Below are 15,475 nucleotides of genomic sequence, written 5' to 3'. Positions count from 1 at the left end.
TGTTCATGTACCAGAAACTGGGAACGGGTCACTTTTGCACGAGCGTCACTTTTGCACGAAGGGTCACTTTTGCACGAGGGGACACTTTTGCACGAGCGTCACTTTAGCACGAGGGGACACTTTTGCACGGCGTAACTTTTGCACGAAGGGTCACTTTTGCACGAGCGTCACTTTAGCACGAGGTGACACTTTTACACGGCGTCACTTTTGCACGGAGGGTCATTTTTGCACGAGGGGACAATTTTGCACGGCGACTCTTTTGCACGGAGGGTCACTTTTGCACGCAGGGTCATTTTTGCACGGCAACATTTTTACACGTCAAAACTTCTGCACGACGTTACATTTGCATGGCGACATTTTTGCAAAGCGTCGTTTTTGCACAGCGTTATTTTTTCACGGATATACGTATGAACTGCGAAAATTTTAGACAATCAATCAATTTTGAACGGAGGTTCACTTTTGCACGCTTCTAATTTTTAGTTAGACGAATTTTTATTAAACAACGCAAGTTGTTTTGAATGAACAAAATGTGGTAATTTTATAATGAAATTTTATTGTAAAGTTTTTATTTGAAGTTTTACGTAGAACAATATAATAACGTACCACAACACATTAATTCATATTTATAATCTTAATTTAAATAAACTAGATAAATAAACATTCTCTAATTTTAAATAAAAACAATTTTGCATACTTTAAATAAAAATAAACTGAATTTTGTTAATTTTCAAACAGAAAGATAAACTTAATTTATTAAGGCTTTAAAACACGAATCTTAAGTGTTATTTTTTACTTATTACCTCTTGATGTTAAAATTAGTATTATGTAGTTGTTAAACAAATATTCTAAACTTATTTCAATATTAAACAATTGTTAAATTAAAAAAAAAAAGATTTAGTTAGTTTATGAAGTGTAAAGGTATTTAAGATTTTACTTGATGTTTATTTCATTTATTTATTTTTAATTTAGCGTGAGAAATTAGAAAAAATCCAAGCTTAAGATAGCACTTGCTTTTTCAGTATTGCATAAAAAAAACAATTTTACAATAAAATCTGATTATGATAAAGCCTTATTTTTATATAAGGCCTTTACGAATTTAACAAGTTAATAAAAACAAAATTTTAAAACTTATTGATATAACTCTAGAAGTGCAAATTTTTTTAGCTAAAAAACTTTTAATCTGCCTGCATGCAAAATTGATGCTCCGTGCGAAAAAGTCATTGTGCAAAAATGTCGCTGTGCAAAAATTTCATCGTAAAAATATGACGTTGTGCAAAATTATCGTTGTGCAACAATGCTGCCGTAAAAAAATGTCATAGTAAAAAAGTGTCGGCGTGCAAAAGTGTCTCCTCGTGCAAAAGTGACGCTGTGCAAAAGTATCCCCTCGTGCTAAAGTGACGCTCGTGCAAATGAGTCGCCGTACATAAGTGTCCCCTCGTGCAAAAGTGACCCTTCGTGCAAAAGTGTCCCCTCGTGCAAAAGTGAGGCTCGTGCAAAAGTGACACCCACCCATATTAAAACGTGTGCTTTTAACAACCTATGTAAACTACTTTTTAATATTTTAAGTTTTTCGTTTTCATGTTCATGTACTACCAGAAACTATTGTAAATTTTCAAAGTAAAGACATATGAGTCAAATAAAACTTTTTAATTTTTCTACTAACCTAAAACACTGAACATGATACTTTTTATCTCTGCTAGACATCATCAACTCCCCTTTGACCAGTCCAAGTTTGCACTTTGCACATTTCGGAGCAAACAAGCTTAAAGTAAAGCAAACTTGATTACATTTCTAATTAGTTCTCGTGTTTTAGTTGTTTTCAATAAAGTTTTTAATATGATTTTTAAAGGTTCTAGATATTTTAAAACATTTTTTCAAAAAAGAAACTGAATTTAAATTGTTACTTGAAACTTAATTTTAACAAAGAAAATTATACTTTTTAGAATTAAAACATTTAATAAAGGGTTTAATAAAGGTAACAGCTTAATGTATCTCTAAACTCAAATATTTAAACTTAAACTGTTATATTAATAGTCATATGTTTAAAAGTTTAATATTTTTTTGCCAATTTTTAAGTAGTTTTATTGCAAAGTATTCTATTTTGGTATTTTAACACTTATTTTAGAAGTTTCAAGTAACAAATGGTTGTTAATCAAATTATTATTCTTTTCTTATATACAAACTAGTTTGTTTAACAAAAAACTTAAGTACTAATATACATATAATAAAACTTTTTATATTATTTGTAAATTACAACTAGTACAAAGACAACGGGTTTTACTGATAATAATATGAGCATAAAATACTAATAAAAAGACATAAAATGAGAGTTGTGTGTGCGTAACATTCCATTATGACGTAATAATACGCCAGTGATTCCTGATAATGATACTCGCTCCCGTAGGATTTCCTCTGTGATTTCCCCGATGACATATTTACTCATTAATTTTTTATTGTTTGTTGTGTCTGCTTGTATGTCTGATACTCAAGTCTAGTCAGCAATCCAGATCAATATTTTGCTAGGATTTAATAATCCTGCTAAGTCACCTGAGCTGTATCACAACTTGGAAGCTGACTTTAGTAGCTATTATAACGTCATCTTGAGGTTTAACTGAGACCATTGATGTGTTGTACTCAGGTGTTAATCAATACATAAAGAAAATCCTATTAGCTATGGACATATAGAACAATAAGATTTAGAAATAATGCTGAATTTTTAGCTGTCATTTAATCTTTTCTGCAAATTAATGTTAAAACTTTAATTTTAAAATATTAAAAAAAGAAATCATGCTACTTTTTCTCAGCGTGTATTCACTGAAGTTAAAAAAAAGTTTTTATGGAAATAAATAAATTTTTACAAAGAAACCCAGAGACCAAATGAATCAGTATAATTAAGCAAAAATTATGGCAGCTGTCGCCTGTCTGTCGCGAATCAGGCAGACTGTAAGACCTCTAAATTTTGTTATCTTTGTTGCTATTATAGTTATGTCAGTTTGCGGTATGAATTTGGTTTTGCTTTCTATGTCTTCCATAAGGAAAATCCGTAAGGAAATTTCAAGCAAACTCTTTTTTTTATTAGAATCTTTTCTAAACTTAAAAATTCTTAAGTCTGGTTTATTTTGTTGTAAGTAATAAAATATGTAAAATAAAGACACAAAACCTTTTAGTGTTAATAAAAATATAGTTATAAATGTATGTTTCTCAGGTTTATTCTATAAAATATAATTTATAGTTATAAATTACGTATCTTTTTTTTTAATTAATTTCAAAATAAGTTTCAAGGAGCTACCACATATACTAGGATTAGTTATCAGCTAAAATTTTCATTCGATTTTTCTAACAGCTTATAAACAGTTCGTGAGCAGATTGCTCATTTTGCAGATTTAAACTTTTACTTGTTTTGCAAATAACGCTCGTAGCAAGGCACGACCAAGTTACGGAAACTCGACAACTTTTCAACTAATAATCTGTTTGATGGCTGTTCAATTTATTGTGTTTGGTGAAATAAACGAAGTTTAATGTTTTGGGTCGTGCTTGTGTGTGTGTAAGTACAGCCTACTGGTAGTGAGTGGTGTCAATTTGAACTATTTGAAGTGTCTTTTGTGTGTTTATGTGCAAAATATAAAGAAATTTTGATTGTCATTTTACTTGTTATGCTATTGATTTTCAATCATTACATAATTAGTGATTTCACTAAGGATGATCAATAATTATTTTTTGATATTGTTTTTAACTAAATAAAAGTTCTAGTAACATTATAAGTTCATTTTCATGTCTTATTGATTAATTGTAAAACTTTTATAAAATTTAAACTTGGTACTTTAATATATTTTATCAAAGTTGTTAATTTCTATGTTAATTAACGGCAGAAAGCTACAAAACCTCAAGAAAGCACAAAATTCAAAAAAACATTAGTCAAAAAGTTTAAGAAATAATTTTCGAGAAATTTTCGTATGTAGATATTTTTATATTGATTACGCTATCGCAAGGCGAGCATCTCAAAAACTTTGCAAACCTAAAGCCTTGAACAGACATGACGTCATCTCTGAGTGACGTCATGTGAATTTCCGTCGGCGGCCTACTGAGAGTTAATTAAGAATAATATAAAGTCAACTTAGTTACTCGTTTAAACATGATGTAAGAACCAGAAAAATACTGTTTCCTCACTAATTTGTTATTACAAAAGTATTCTTATCTCTGTTTTATTTCTATGAAAAATATTAAGGTAGACAAAATTTAAGAAATAAATAATCGATGCTACTATACTTTATTAAAGTGCATACAAGACGGCTAATGTTTTATGTTTCATTGTAAAACTATATTGAAAACATTAACAAATAAAACTTTACAAAATAACTATTTCAAAAGGACTTTAATAAATATAAAGAATCAAAAATGAGTTACAACTTTGTTATTTAAACAATTATACACGTAATATTTGACTATTAATTATGTATTTCTAACTTTACGGCATCGAAATTTTGGCTTCACACCAACAACGACAACTGCAAGCGACAATGTAGCAACTTCCTATTGTTGCGAGTTATCAATTCACTTCAAGCTAATTGCAGTTGGCAACGTGAGAGTTAAGCGGCTCAAGTTTCATGAGAGATTCGTCTTTGAATTGATAAGTTATGAAATTTCACTGCTAATGACCGGTGGGGCTTAATTTTTTTTTTGCTTTTGATTGACACATTCCTCCGAGCTTTAACTCAAATTTCCGGTTTTGTTGTCTACGTAACAATGGCGGCATCATCTCATTTACTGGCGATGACTTTTTAAGCTGGGAAATTGTTTTGTATCACATCATCGTTTACACGTCATGCATGGGCGAGCATGAATGAACTGAGTGACATTAAAATGAGCTGAAAGACAAACTTGAAAAAGCAGCAATAAAGAAAAACGAGTTTAATCAAGTGTGGGGCTAAAGCTGTAAAAACTAGGCTGGGTTAGGTGCAGAGACTGAACTAAAAGCTTTCATTTTGAGTTTTGTGTTTGTCATTCAAAAATTTGAACTCGGGTAATTGTCTTCACAGAGGCCGAAAAGCTTAATCTCGCTTGTTTTCGGAAACATTCAATAAAACTTTTTTTTTTTATTCAAAGTCTCAACCGAGGTTGGATGACCAGTTTTATCTCGCTCCTTACCGGAAACAATTTAAAAATAAGTTTTAAATTTAAAGTTTTGAACCGAACTTTGATGGCAATATTTATGAGACTGCTGACAATGGAACAAAATAAAAACAGACAATTTTCTGTCACACGACCGTTTTACTTATGAGAAGTGTGAATTATGATATGGATTTAGAAAATTTCACAGTTGTAAAATTTGCTTTATTTTTTAACAGCCTTCTAGGAAACTTTTTTGTCAAAAGGGCGTCTAATATTGGCACATATCTGCTTATTAAAATAATTATCAACCTTTCCAAATTATGAATGGTATTTTTACCTCAAGTTTCAAGTTCCTGTTTATGAATATGTTTAATAGTTTTCAAGTAATTTAATGACTGGTAAATTTTACTATTTTGAAAGCATTTCCTTTATTCTTATTGAATAAAAACGTTTTAAAACATTTTAATTAAAAACCTTAAAGCTTTGAAAATTCTAAGCTTAATTAAACGATGTTTAAATAACTATTTTTTGCTTCTGCCAGACTAAAAGAGTTAAGTAAAAAACAGAACTTAAAAATCTTCTGCTGAAAAATATTCTTTACGAACGACTTTAAATGTTTTATTTCAGATTTTTATTTAGTAAACAAAATAAGCTTCGTCGCACGCAACTTTAAAATCAGCTCAAACTTGGCAAAGTGTTTGTTTTTTTCAATTAACACTCGCAGTCAACAAGTGAAAATAATCTTGATAATCGTCGATAACTGAACAATTAAAACATTTTGTCGTCTGCTTTTAAGGCCTTTAAAAATATACAGCTGATTTATTTGCTACCGAAAGCTGAAAAAAACAGAGCCGAAAAAATATTTAATTTTCTTTTCAAATGAGCTTTTGAAAATCGAAAAGTAAAAACAAAACAGTAACTCAAATTAAAATTTAACTATATATATATACGTGCTATTATCTCCACATTGTTTTATGTTTGAATAATTATTGTGCTTAAAAAATATTTTTTGGTTAATACTTATTGATACTGTATGAATAAAAAAAGTTTAAGATTAAAACCAAAAATTGTAACAAAATCTGAATAAACGGTTTTTTTTATTTTATTTACAAAAAAAAACAACTTAAAAAAGCTCAAATAAGTAAAAATTCCTAACAATCGAAGTATAACTAATGTAACCAAATAATCAGATAAACAACTTCCGCTTACACATTTAAAAATATGTGAGTACTTGCATTGCATGCTAAATTATTAATCCATGTGCATAATATTGAAAAACCAATTAACGACATTTTGCTCAATATATTTTTTGACGAGACTTTCAACTTAAAGTTTCATTTATCTAACAAGAAAAATCAAAGTTATTGTTTAAACAAGATTAAAACCTAATTCAAACTTAAATCTAGAATTTTTAACGGTAATATTTAAAAAAAAAGTATCACATTCAGTCTTCTAAAAAAACATGTATTGTGTTTACAAAGAGAATATTTATTTATTTTTTGTTTTTCAAAATGCTTGGTTTCAAACAAAAGCTATAAAAACTAATCCAACATCCAAAACATTGAGGTTTAATAAAAATGTTTAGTACATGAAATTATTAACCCAACAGTTTTGCAAGTAGGTTAATGCGCAAGACCAATTTGACACATGCAAAAATAGCTTTGTAAACTTCCAAAGTTTTGCCAAACACTTCAGAAGTTTTTAAACAAAACAGGTGTTTTAAATCAACAGCGTCAGAGTTAAAAGGTTTTGCAGCTTCAGTTGAATATTCTTTGATCGATTTCATGTCACTTAAAACTTAAAATTGAAGTAATCGTTTCTAGAGCGTTGAAGTTTTAGAATAAGTTTTTGAAACGCTTTTTCTCAAGGTCTTATTTTAACTATGAGAAAATTTTTATTATGATTTATACAGTTTATGAAATACTAAACTTTATGATTTAGGGCAGTGTTACATAAGTATAGCTTTTGTAAACTGTAGTTCACAAACTTAGTTTTTAACGTAACTTGTAATAATTTTTTTGCTTTTTACTCGACCATTAAGTTTGTTTTAATGTAATATAGTTTATAAAAAGCTGCAACTATATATATAAATATAAATTTTTAAATTTTTAACTAAACAACTATATTTCTTAATAAAAATAGTTAAAAAGTACACTTGATAAAAAGAAAGTAATACATAAAATGTTTTAATGTAAGCATATATTTAATATATTCGTAAATTACAAAATACTTTTAACAAAAGTTTTTAACGGTTTTAAAAAAGTATTTTCTAAAATAAATTTAATTCAAACTTTTATTATTTATAGTTTTAAAAGTAATTTAAAATAAACTCAACAAATTACTTAAAATATTATAATTTTATAAGTTTCGATTCAATACATGTTTAACAAATTCTTTAAACACTAAGGCAAAAACAAACATGTTATAAAAACATCATATATAATTCTAAACAAACTGGAAATAGTCGATTTTGCAGTAAGGTTTGTCGTCCCTGATAAAGCAGGTTCTCATGTCTCCCAGGTTACATCCGCATGCGGCGCACTTGAGACACTGCGAGTGCCAGTCGACCCCTTGTGACGTGCTGATGTAGGGACCATGAATAAGGTTACCGCACCCCATGCAACTCCTGGTAAAACCTGAAGAAATATTAGTTAAAAAGATTTTGGGTAAATTAATTTTAGTCATAAGTTTGGATGTAAACCTGTTTGTATCTGAGCAAGTTTTGTGAAAATAACCAAATTATAAATTGAAAAAACATATATACAAGTTTTGCTACTTCTATCATGTTTTCTGTACTTAAAGCTTTTTAGAGAATTCATATTTCTATTTATCAAAACACTAAAACGGTTTCGGATACTTTTTTTTGTAATAAATAGAAAAAAGTATAACTTTGCTTCTCTCGTAACTTCATTCAACAAAAGTAAAATCAACTTTCGGAAATGAATCACACATAAACTAACTTTATTATGGTTTTATAAGAAGATTAAATGAGTTAAACACAACGTTTACTTAATGAAAAAACTATATCTCAATATTTTATAGTCCGGTAGCTACATTGGTTCGCCGTTATAATGGCTGCTTAATATGCTGCAAATTTGTGTGAAATTCATAAAAACGAACTTTAACCGGCGTCTATGAAACTTGTAACTTATTAATCAAACACCTAAAAGTATTTATACTCTCATCAAATGATACCCATGTTTCGGTCAAATCTTCTCAAAAGACAAGACTGAAAATTATTTTGATAAATGGCTTTAAAAAAAATAACTGAAACTTTAAAGTCTATATTATAATGTATACGAATAGTTGTAATACTTCTAGTAAAATTGATTTTTTCTCAAAACTTAAATATTTATTATGCTCATACCAAACCTTACTTATAAATCATAAAGATTTTGGTCACTAAGTAATTAAAACTAAGCTTATAATAGTTTATAATAAAAAATGATGAAACGCCATTTTCTTTGTTTCGTGTAACTTTATGTTTCAAATCTTAAGTTTTGACTTAATTAATTATAACTAGTGAACTAAGTTTTCTATAACATTCTAGATTGAAATTATAATATGACTTATTGAATTTTGTTTTCTTAGGCTCATAAATACTGCGCTAAAATATAATTTTTTCGTTTACAAATAAAAACTTAACTCAAAAAATCGTAACACTATTTTTTTAAATGAGTTTAAGCAGCTAAAATAAAATAAAGTTATGATTTTTTTTAATGCAGCCTATTATATTCTAATGTCAGTTTTCTTATGAATAATTTCCAAAATGTTTAAAACGTCTTCATTAACAAAACATAGGACTATTAACCTCTATTAATTTGTGGCGTAATGTCTACACTTTGAGAAATAATAATCTGGCTTGACCCGCTCGACATTGGGGTCATCCCCTGGCTCAAAACTTCTCCCTGGTTCGAGTGAAAGTCTATTTCGCTTCCGGTGTTTTCCCCTATTTGATAGTTCTGCCCAGGTGAGAATAATTCCTGGGTGCTGTCCACCGAGTAGTAGCCGTAAGGTGGCGTCGTATCGTCCAAATGAAAGCTGTCAAAGTTGATCTCTCCACTTTCAGACGGAAAGTTGAAATCTCCTGTCAAATAAGCGACCTGCGAGGTTTTCATCTGATGTTCTGATTTACCGATTTTATGACGCAGATTGGGTGGAATTTTCAAAACTGTTTTAAAAGCTTAGAGATACTTACTGAAAGCTGAAAAAAATCCAAAATGAAGCGCGCTGTTTACATATGCACTGTATTACTGTAATTGAATTTTTTATCTTTTAAAATGAGACAAGGGAAAAGAGAGTATTGCAGGAGAAAATGGTCGCTAGGGGGTGAAAGATAGTTAAAAAATTACCAGTTGTATAGTTCTGATTTTACTAGCAAAAACAGTGCATTTTTATATTTTTTAAAACAAAAAGTGTGAACATTTTTGACTATTCAATTTGTAAAGATATCAACATCTTAAATAAGTAAAAATAAAATAATGAAAGTATAATAGTTATTAGTTAAACTCGTTAAAATTTGTTATAAATCTAAAGTTGTTTAATTTTTGATTAACTTATAGCTACTTAATTGATATAGTAAATAATCATTAAAAGAACTATATATTAAAGTCTTTCGTTTTTTTGTCTACTTGGATTTGGCAATCATATTTTTAAATAATACTCTAGAGTCTAGACTATAGGTTTTGCCTATAGTCAGTCTGATTTAAAAATTACCATTAAGTCAAATATAAACTTTAAATGTTTACTAAACTGAGTACGATAATGATTTTATTTTTAATCTCTCTATCTACTACTCTAAACTAACTTTGAAATTTGAAAAGCAACCTGTAAACAAAATTTTAAAGACAAAAATGTGTTGTGCAAACAGAAACGTTTCAAACATTTTTTGTTTCTTTTTAGCGAGGCAAACCACGAATTTTTTGTTCTTATTCGGTAACCAGCCGATAATGATACGTTCCTTAATTCGAATTTTTATTTACACATCTGCTGCCGACAAATCTTTTAAATTATAAAAATTTCGACGGTTTCCTGCCGACAGAAGCTTGTCGAAATGCTACGAGAGCAACAAGTAACTGCGAACGAAAAATAAAAATTGAGCTGTCATGACAACCCACAAGTTTTAATGGTTTTGTGTTTATAAAATCATGTTCTGAATAGTTTAACCTGTAAAATAGATGATTGAGCAGTTACACATGAAAAGTATAATCTTTTTCACAAGGTTATTTTTCTTGGGAAACTTTCAGACAAAGTCTATTTAAAATAGTTGAAAATATGTTAAGCTTGAAATTGGTATGCTCTTAAGATTGTCAAAGGTATTTAAAATCGAAAAAAATTTACATAAGATTTGATTGAGGTTTATTTTTGTACAAAAGAAATGCGTGGATTAACAACTTAACACCTTAAACTACAGTCTACAAATTCAAATTGGCGTTCAGTTGATTTTCGCTTTTCTCTAGGTTACAAGTCATCCTTCAATCACTCGCCGCAAACTTTATTGTTACGCAGCCAAGGGTTTACTTTTTTAGCAAAAAGGTAAATTTCAAGTCTTTTTGCAGCGGTTTTACTGATGGTTTACTTAAAAATCTTTATATGTTGTTTATATCAAAAAGTCTAATGAATTCTTGAACAAAAATCAATAATGTACTTATTATTAAACATGCTAACTTGTATCAGAATGCTTACCACCCTTCACGTGCGACATGCTTTTAATGTTAATTATTATGACGTAATATTTTTGATAAAATGAACTTGCAAGTGAGAAGCTTTTAAAGTCATTAGTTTTGTCATGTCATCAATTACAAGCATTAAGATACACAGAAAAAGATTCCAGCTTACAAACTGACAAAAACAAATGATCTTGTTTGCTTTCCATTATCTTTATTGCCCATCAATGTCGAAGCTACCTGTGTTTTACAATTATTAACTACACAACTAGAGTTTGAAGCGTTGAAAGCTTTTTGTTTGCTTTTTTTTATATCTTAATGCACATAATATTGTCACAGAGCAAAAAAAAATACCGTTTAAATATTTCAAAATTAGTCAGACCAGAATGCAAAACAAGCAAAAGTATACTTTTGATTTGACGAGGGGCGCGCAAAAAAGTTTTGTTTGAATTGCTATTAAAAAAATTTTCAAATTGTAGCTGTCCTTCTAGAACAAGTTGTGGAAAAGTTACTTCTGCGTTAAAATCATCCAAGTTTATAACCACCTTAATAGTTAAACTTATATATATATATCAAAATCAGCTGCGGAACCTGTAAGTTAATTTGTATGAAGCTGTAAAAATGAGTTTTATGTCGTTATAGGCTAGGGGTGGGTAACGTACGGCCCGCGGGCCGGATCTGGCCCGCAGAGTGAAAATGACCGGCTCCGGACCATTTTTCAAACTTTAATAGTATACGGCCCGCAAATGAAAATGACTGGCCCGCGAGCGAATTTACAGGCCCGCAATGGGTCAATATTACAAAATGTTTTTAAAACTTTGTATCATATTTTTACAAAACTGTAAGAATTTGACTTCAAAACTAATCTAAAATTTGTTTTATAAATTACTGTGTATTAATAAGTACACCATTTTGTCCTAATACTTTGTGTTGTTCTAACTTAGCTGGAATACCTTTTTGTAAAATTACCCCAAGCAAAGTGTTTTTAAAGTTCAATATTTTACGTACGTACCTTGGTCAATTACAATGTCAATTCTACTTATAGAAATTATTTAAACATCTGACATGCCTAAATCTACATCTTAAGTTGTCAGACTTGAGAAAGTTTTTTAAATTTGAAGGATTTGAAAAAATGATTAACGGTATCCATAAAATTAGATTCCAGCCTGAACCAAAACTTTTATTCACATTAGAATCCGACCGGATCCGTATATCAACTTGAAATTAGTCTCAAGTCGGATTCTGATCTAAAAAGCCATTATTCGTCTGGATCCGGATACAGGTCAAAATTCGAAATGCTCCGGCCCACAAAAGACTAAATGTTTCCAAATCCGGCCCATTTATTCAAAAACGTTGCCCACTCCTATTATAGGCCGTACATAAAAAACGCATTTTTAAAGTTTTAACTGTTTTTTGTGAAATGTTTGTTTATTATCATTCTGGCGGGAGGAATATATTTTATAATCAAACGCATTGTTATCAATTGACACGAAAAAAAAAGCATATGAAAAAAAGTACGTGTATACCAAAATATATTAAGTTTTAAAGATGTGAGCTTAGTTTTTAAATTTAAAATTAAATTTAAGTCTAGCACAAAGGCAAAGAAGAACTTTTATCAAAAGCATATTTCTAAGACTTTTTTTTTTATCTGTAGAGACTGTTTGAGTAAAAACGCTTTTCTTTCACTGCCAAATGATAAAAGAATAAGTTTAAGTACACAAAATTATCTAAAAACGTTTAAAATATCTAGCGATTAACCTTTCGTATAGTTTGGCTTGTGTTTGCGTTATTTTCCTGACATTATATAAATAATATCTTCATACTTTTAAATTAAGTTTTGTACTTATGCTTTGATCGTACGCGGAAAAAACAGACTGCATGTCAAAAATTATTTTTTATGTATTTTTATTACTCAAACTTAATACTCAAAAAAAAAAACATAGTAAAACATCTTTCAAAAATAAAAATGAATAAAATAAAATAAAATTGATCTGCTTGAATTAATTTACAATTCTTTATACTTGTGCTTACCATACATATACAAGATAATGAGAATTCCAACAACTCTGCTAATCGTTAATTGATTTTCATAATTGCAATTAATCCCTTTTCCTGTCGCACCAATGGAATTAGCAGCCAAAAATAGAATTTAAATTGATGCTTTAAAAACATTTATTACTCTACGTTTGGTTGATTAAAAAAAAAATCATAGTTTGCAAAGTATATTTCAAACTTGTGTTTTTTTTTGTATTTTTCTTAATTTTGCAAATGTAAGAATGAGAAAACATCGACGTTTTACTTATTTTTCTTTCATTAGGTCGCAGCAGAACAGGACAAGGGACTTACACTAAATCCCGACCAGATGATGCGAATGTAGTAATTGCTGTGCAAAATCACACGGTAAAATATTTTCGAAGTTTGATTCAAGCTTAACAGTAGCGCCGTTTTGTGATCGCTGACGCGTGAATGTTGCATAAAAACGCGTTGCTGCTAGCAACAAGTCGCTTGACAGCAAGTTGGATATAAATCTTGGGGCGCGGCAATAAGTACTGTATCGCGTAATTACGTGTTTTGTATACTGAATGACAGCAACTCAAAATATATTTTGATGAAAATATTTTATGCATTCCAAAAAAGAATATTTTTGAAAGTGTTTGTATAATTTTTAATGTCAATGTGTAGTTGTATAATTATTAAGTAGATTGAAAAGTGATTTTAAGTAAAAATAGGTGTAAATAAGCCATTGTAGAGTTTTTAAGGGATTGTACTTTGTACAAAAATCGTATTAGTGGTGAAATCAGGTTAAAAACTAGGACAAACTAAGTTTTATGCTTGTAGATTAGTTTCATTAGTATTAATTTTGGAAACATTTTTAATGACAAAGTTTAAGAAATAGGATGTTTTTGTTTAACATTTTCTACATCTCGACAAAATGGTTATAGCGTTTAATACTAAACATGGGCTAGAATTAAAAGATAAATTTCTAAAGATTTCTATGAAGTTTAAAATGTAATAAAAAAAGTATAAACTTTTGGAAAAGAACGGTTGCAAAAAATCAAAATATAGACTTTATAAAGTATGCTTTTTAGACTTTAATATTAACAAGTTATTGAAAACAACATAAAAATTAAATTTTGTTGTATTAAAGTATCCTCTATAAACGTTTTCTTCTGTCTAATATGTTTTGATAATCATATATATCATTTAATAATTTTCGTTTTGTTGTATACATTGAAAAGTTTGTTTCCTTGAAAAGTTATTATTTACTTATTTATTTTTAATCATTATTTTAAAAAACACTTATAAGCTAATATTTGTAAAATTTTGTTACACAAATTTCTTTGCTTAACTGTATTAGTATCAAACTTAACTTTAAAAAATAAATTTGTTTAAATATACCATTATAATACCTGTATTTTTTAATTACTAATAATTTTTCTTGTCATTGGAATTATTACATAAAACTTCAAGTGAAGCAGTGTAGATATAGTACAATTTAAACCGAGACAGGTCGTTCGTTTCTAAACATGTTCTGCTAACTATGCTAACTTTGCTTCCAAGTGTCTATGAAATCACGGCACAAGAAAGTAAAAACAATCAAAGGTAAAAAGTGACTTATGTTTTCAGACGGAAACAAAATTCAGTGCATGCAAGTTCCAAAACGGATGTTCCGTGCTTACTATGACGTAACAATGTCACGTTGCATGTTTGGTTACTATTACGTCACAAATTGATTGATGGTTGCTGGTCAGGAAACTTCGAGTTTTGAGTAAAATTCAGGTGAAAAAACGTGTAAAAATAGACTAAAATGTCCGATTCGCATGTAAACCTGCCAACTCATTATCAATGCCAATTCATTGTTTTCAACTCGAAAGCTTTAGCTACAGAGTTTTTTTTTTAACAAAATTAAAAACAAAATTTCAACACATATTTTCCGTGTGATGTTTTATTAAGTATATTTTAATGCTGTCTCAGTTAGAAAGTTATCAAATTTAAACAACACACAATCTTTAACCTTAATTCAATAGAAAAATTAAAACTAAAAAAACAAAAAAAGATAAACGAATTGTGTTTTTCTTTAAATAAAATTATATTAGCTCGGATTAAAAATAAAATTTCTAAGCAATAACACTTTTTTGCAATTAATACAGGATTTAAAAACTACTGTTTATTCTTTTTTTTTGTAGTTTGCTCTAAATTGTATCGTATAAATACAGTAAAAAATTAAATATAATGTTCAACATTAGACTGTAAGCTTGATTGAACAAATCAACTTTTATAAAGCACTTTAAAAATGATTTATAGAAAACAATGCGATTCAGCTCAAGTTTTTTGAGCTTAAGGTAATTATTACGAACTAATGTTGTGTAATGTAGTTTCTAATTATTTTGAAATGTAACACAAATGCTTAAAATAAAATTTCAAAAGGAAACTAACTAAGTTTAGTGATATATATTAACATCAAAAAGGTCATGGTAAAGCTTCATAGACTTTGATAGGATAAACTGTACTGTAAAAAAGTTTTTAATTGTTGCTGAAAAAGTAGTGAGTAACTTATCAAAAGCTTTCTTTTTTTCAACCAAAATAAATTTTACTTTTATAAGTTTGATATCATTATCAAAAACGGGTGTACGACTTTTCAAATTCTGACAATTAAAATTTTGATAATTTTATGTAATTGTCAAGTATGTCTTTTATTC

At 28.7% G+C, this 15,475-nt stretch overlaps 1 protein-coding gene across 1 annotated transcript in view; it reads right to left on the bottom strand.

The window, feature by feature from the left end:
* The window catches only part of LOC145832234 (insulin gene enhancer protein ISL-1-like), a 46,878-nt gene extending 39,231 nt beyond the window's left edge, over positions 1 to 7,647 (bottom strand). Inside the window, exons 1-2 of the mRNA XM_082939555.1 lie at positions 7,565 to 7,647; positions 1,664 to 1,762 (exon numbers count right to left, since the gene is read on the bottom strand). Of these exons, the coding sequence (XP_082795681.1) occupies positions 1,664 to 1,762; positions 7,565 to 7,620 (155 nt within the window). The 5' untranslated portion in view covers positions 7,621 to 7,647. The remainder of the gene's footprint in view (positions 1 to 1,663; positions 1,763 to 7,564) is intronic.
* Between the last annotated feature and the right edge of the window lie 7,828 nt (positions 7,648 to 15,475).

This window comes from Thalia democratica, chromosome 3, assembly GCF_965202585.1.
Source record: "Thalia democratica chromosome 3, ktThaDemo2.hap1.1, whole genome shotgun sequence".
In the NCBI taxonomy this organism is placed as follows: Eukaryota; Metazoa; Chordata; class Thaliacea; order Salpida; family Salpidae; genus Thalia; species Thalia democratica.
Note: the sequence above shows the minus strand (reverse complement) of the source record. Positions and strands in the feature narration are given on the sequence as shown.